This window comes from Alligator mississippiensis, chromosome 5, assembly GCF_030867095.1.
Source record: "Alligator mississippiensis isolate rAllMis1 chromosome 5, rAllMis1, whole genome shotgun sequence".
Taxonomy (NCBI): Eukaryota; Metazoa; Chordata; order Crocodylia; family Alligatoridae; genus Alligator; species Alligator mississippiensis.
Genome location: NC_081828.1, coordinates 37,723,700 through 37,728,179, shown reverse-complemented (window position 1 = coordinate 37,728,179; position 4,480 = coordinate 37,723,700). Strand labels below are relative to the sequence as shown.

The following is a 4,480-nucleotide window of genomic DNA, read 5'->3' as shown; positions in this document are numbered from 1 at the left end:
TGTGGTTGTCACTGTCCAAGCAATAATACTGTATTTGTCCCAAAGGAGCTTATTGTTAGAGAACAAAATGTGGTCAGACTACATTTTTAAACTGCTAGCATTTTTGTTTTCTGGGAGTCATCTGCATTTTTTTAGTGTGCATACACTGAGCACTGCTGAGAGGCCTTTCAAAGGCAACACTTTCCAACAGAGTTCCAAAGGAAATTACGGAGGAAAAAACTGAGGCAAGTCCTTGACAATCAAAGATTGGTTATATTAATACTAGTTTATGGATTTCCACATCATTCTGGAAATTAAATTTACTAAAGTTATCACAATTTAGGCAAAATATTTGTCAAAAGGGTAATGATCTAGTGATGCTATCAGTTTTGTAAGCTACATTCTGAGTTATCCCCAAAGGAAAAAGTCTGTTCTTCAGAAGCCCCTAGGTCATCATCCTCTTCTGGGCTGTATTGCCTATTATGGTTCTCTGGAAAACTATAGATATTTTCAGGTGATTGAAACATATGACATCCACTGCTTATAAGCAACAGGACGTCTCTCTTCAACGTACTTATTTTATGGCAGAGAGGAACTATACAAAATTTAACTGCTATGACAATTTCTGCTTTACCAAATTCACACTGAACTCTGGCTTAATTTCTGTAATAGATAATGACATTTCAAAATTGCTGTGCTTTGTTTCTAATTTTGTCCTACTGAGGCCTTTTACCAAAAGCTGTGTGGGCTCTCTTTTATGCAATGACGACTAGAAAGAGCCATCGGGCTTTCACTTTTGACAATTTATTATTCATATTTTTTTCTGGGTTAATAAATATCTCCCATGTGGGTGTATTAGTGACTAGATCAAGTTTAAATGAAGCATTAATCAAATTCCTAGATAAGAAATAATAATAATAAAAAAAAATACAGCTAGGGCACAATATGCTCTCTTCCAATGATGCCAAAAATACTGAAAAATTAACTATTGATGTGCATTATGGATTCAAATGAAGGTAAAACTAATCAAGTGCATGGCATTTTAGCTATACATAACATTATAGCAAAGACACATGACATATCCATAAAATTCAAGCCAAACCTTTTATACATAAGATAATCTGATATTTCAGATGTTACACTATCTAGGACTCCAAACATATGTCTTCAGAAATTCATATAAGCCTTTGACATAACTGAAGAAGAGATGGTAAAGGCACTCAAAATGCTGAAAAGAATCATAAGTCCAGGATGAAACTGTTTCCCAGCAGCACTCTACAAAGAACATAAGAAAGGTTATTAATTCTCTTGAAAGCAACAGGGAATAATTTGGTAAATACAAACCAAAGAACATTTTTATTCAGTGCTATTGTGAAAGCATGGACATTTTCAGGGAATTGCTCTAGGGAAATGATGGGAAAATACTTACCACTGGGCCACCTCCTGTAATAGATGAACCCTGTGAAAAATTAGAAACAACAATTATTTTCCATGCAAAATAGCTTTGAAGATATGGTGTTGTTTGTAATCAAGGATGGGAGTCAGATTCTCTACTCTGAGAAAGTGATTTTAAAGGTTGTTACTCTATTTGGAGATAACAGGATTGCACAGATGTAAGACTGGATAAGTAGAATAGTAAATTAAGCTCATCTACTTTACATTTCTGCTCAATTTAATGAAAGACTAGAGTTGGGGGTTTTTTCCTCCCTTTTGTGCCTTTCCCTACTCTAAACATAGTTCCGTGACCCACAATTCAAGAAAGATACACTGATAAACTGGAGAGTGTTTTGAGAAGAACTATGGAAATGATTAAAGGACTGGAAGATATGCTTTGCAGTGAGAGACTCTCAAAGCTAAATCTGTTGAGCTTATCGAAGAGAAGGTTAATGGGTTACTTTGATCAGAGCCGATAAAGCCTATAAGAAATACATATTTGATAATAAACAACCTAGCCTAGGTTGTTTAAACAACAATAAACAACATTTTAGCTTAGCAAAAATGTGAGATCCAATGACTGGAATCTGAAGCAAGACAAACTGCAGCTTTAAATGAGCTGCAAACTTTTAGCGCTAAAAATAATAACTAGAACAATTTACAAAGAATGTGGTAGGCTCTCCTTCACTGGAAATGTTTTAATCCCTGCCCACCCCACCCAAGATATGCACTACTTCAAACAGCCAAGGTTATTTGAGTAGATATGTGATATCTTTTATTAGACCAACCGAGTAGTTGGAAAAAAGTTCTTAGCAAGCTTTTGGGCGCAGTTACCCCTACTACTCGGTTGGTCTAATAAAAGATATCACCTCTACTCAAATAACCATGCCTATGTCCTTAGATCAACACAGTTACAACCAAAATCCTAGTTCAAAGAGGAATTAATTCAGGGAAGTCCAGTGGTCTGTGTTCTGTAGCAAGTCATATTACTTCCTGGCCTAATGATATATTACATTATGAAAAATCTGCCACATGGTAACCCAATATGTAAGTTTCCACTTTACTAAATGGTATTGAAGAAGAAAAGAGTAAATACTGTTGGGAAAAATGTTCTTACCGGTTTACCAGACTGGCTGCCTCCTTGGATCCCTGATGAACCCTGTAAAAAAATTGGCAAATCACTTGTGTTTTTTAAATGGCTCATTAAAGTAGAAGCCTGTTTGAAGGGACGACATGATCCTGGAATGAAATCCTGGCCAGTAGGAGTTTTGTAACTGATACAGCCAGGGTTTCACCATTTAGTTGCACTCTCCTTCTTGATTAAATGAGTAATTTTGAAATGTGAATGCTATTTTGTCATTTTTCAGTCCACCATACTGCCCTATGCAAAAGTTAATATGGGGATTTAAAAAAACCCAAAAACTAAACTTTCAGAAAAAAACAGAGAAATTTAAATATTTTTTTTTATGGAGAAGGCTTGTTTGAGTGAACGCTTATTTAAATGGAAAATAAACTACATTTTATTATGTAGTACATATACTATTGGTTTTATGGTTTTTGCATACTAAATGCAGTTTGTAGCTCCAAATGTTGCTACCTGTAATATCTTACTCTACAAATAGTCCCATCAACTCTAATGAGTCTTGTATAGATTAAAGTACTTTACAAGAATCTTACATATATTAAATCTTTATGAGTAAGGGTGGCAAAATTGGGCCTTCTATCAAGTAATACAATAACTGATTTGGAGTTTACTATATGTAGCAGAGTGCCTGCTTTTTCTTCCAGTTTTCCACTTCCCTACTTCTCAGCAAAGTAAAATAGTCAGTGCTGGACACCTTGCTGCTGAAACAAGACCCCTGCTGTTATCTCAGCTAGACAATTCATTGCTCTCAGGTGTTTTTACAATACACTATCAACAAGTTTCAAAGTTGCTGATATAAAAACTTTGACAGAAATTGAACTATTAAACTGAATTATAGAACAAAAGTGAAAGAGATCCTTCAAAAATTCTCCTGTGCTCTGATTCAGAAAGAGTCCCATTTTCAAATTATTCAATATTATATTTGAAGAAAATGCTAAATATTGCATAGAAAGGGTACTTCACTGATCTGCTGGGCTGACTTCCTCCTGGGGAAGATCATAGGATTGTAGGAAAATAGAGCTGGAATGGACCTCACAAAGTCAAGGCAGGAGCATTCCTGACTAAACTATCTCAGCTAAGTGGCTGTCTAGCCTATTTTGGAAAACTTCTAAGGATGGAGATTCTACGGCTTCTCTAAATAGCCTATTCCAATTTTTCACCACTTTTACAATCAACAAGAGAGAAACAGGTTCAGAAGAAAATGGGCAACTTGAATTACATAACTTTAAGGAAAAGATAACTACTCAATTTCAGAACTTCTCATTCAAGGAATGAAACACTAGGTTGTGAGCACTACGGTGTCCCTTCGTTTTCAACTTAACTTGAAGGAAATTTTAAAAAGGAGGCTGTTTGAAAATAAAAGTAGATGCTGAGAAATTAACTTTCACAATGGTGAATGCTTATTACTTTCTGGGAAGAAGCATTTATTTAAAAAGTACTGCAAATGGCAAATTGGTCATAACATCCCACAGATTAGAATGTAGGTATAATGATTATACTGTTATGTATTGAAACACTGAAGAGGAGAATATAAATGAAAGGGGAGATACTTTGGCCCATAAACTAAAAGATCACTTTTAGGAGCAAATCTCTGCTTTTGAGATTATCTAGCAGAGACAAAATAAGCTAGGTAAAAATATTCATAAACAGAACACTGAATAAGATGACTCCAATTACCTACATCAAAACTGACTTACAAAATAGAGAAGGTGGTGGTGGTCACCATTTCCTTTAATATAAAAATTCAAATGTTTTGTCCAAAGAAAGCCAATCATGTTTATATATAAGAAGATGCAGGTAAAGATACTGAGATATGAGACCCTGACCTTAAGGTGTTATATTACTGTGGCATGAAACTGAAACAACTCTTCAATAAAAGGTCCCACTCAATAACGAAATGACCTATTATATTCCACAATTAAT

At 34.9% G+C, this 4,480-nt stretch overlaps 1 protein-coding gene across 2 annotated transcripts in view; it reads right to left on the bottom strand.

Annotated features, from left to right (window-relative positions):
- Positions 1–767: 767 nt before the first annotated feature.
- The window catches only part of LOC102567843 (hornerin-like), a 116,890-nt gene continuing 113,177 nt past the window's right edge, over positions 768–4,480 (bottom strand). For both annotated transcript variants that reach the window (XM_019479113.2, XM_014599720.3), the window contains 3 exons: positions 2,531–2,572; positions 1,409–1,438; positions 768–1,254 (listed from right to left, as the gene is read on the bottom strand). In XM_019479113.2, the coding sequence (XP_019334658.1) occupies positions 1,147–1,254; positions 1,409–1,438; positions 2,531–2,572 (180 nt within the window). In that variant the 3' untranslated portion in view covers positions 768–1,146. The remainder of the gene's footprint in view (positions 1,255–1,408; positions 1,439–2,530; positions 2,573–4,480) is intronic.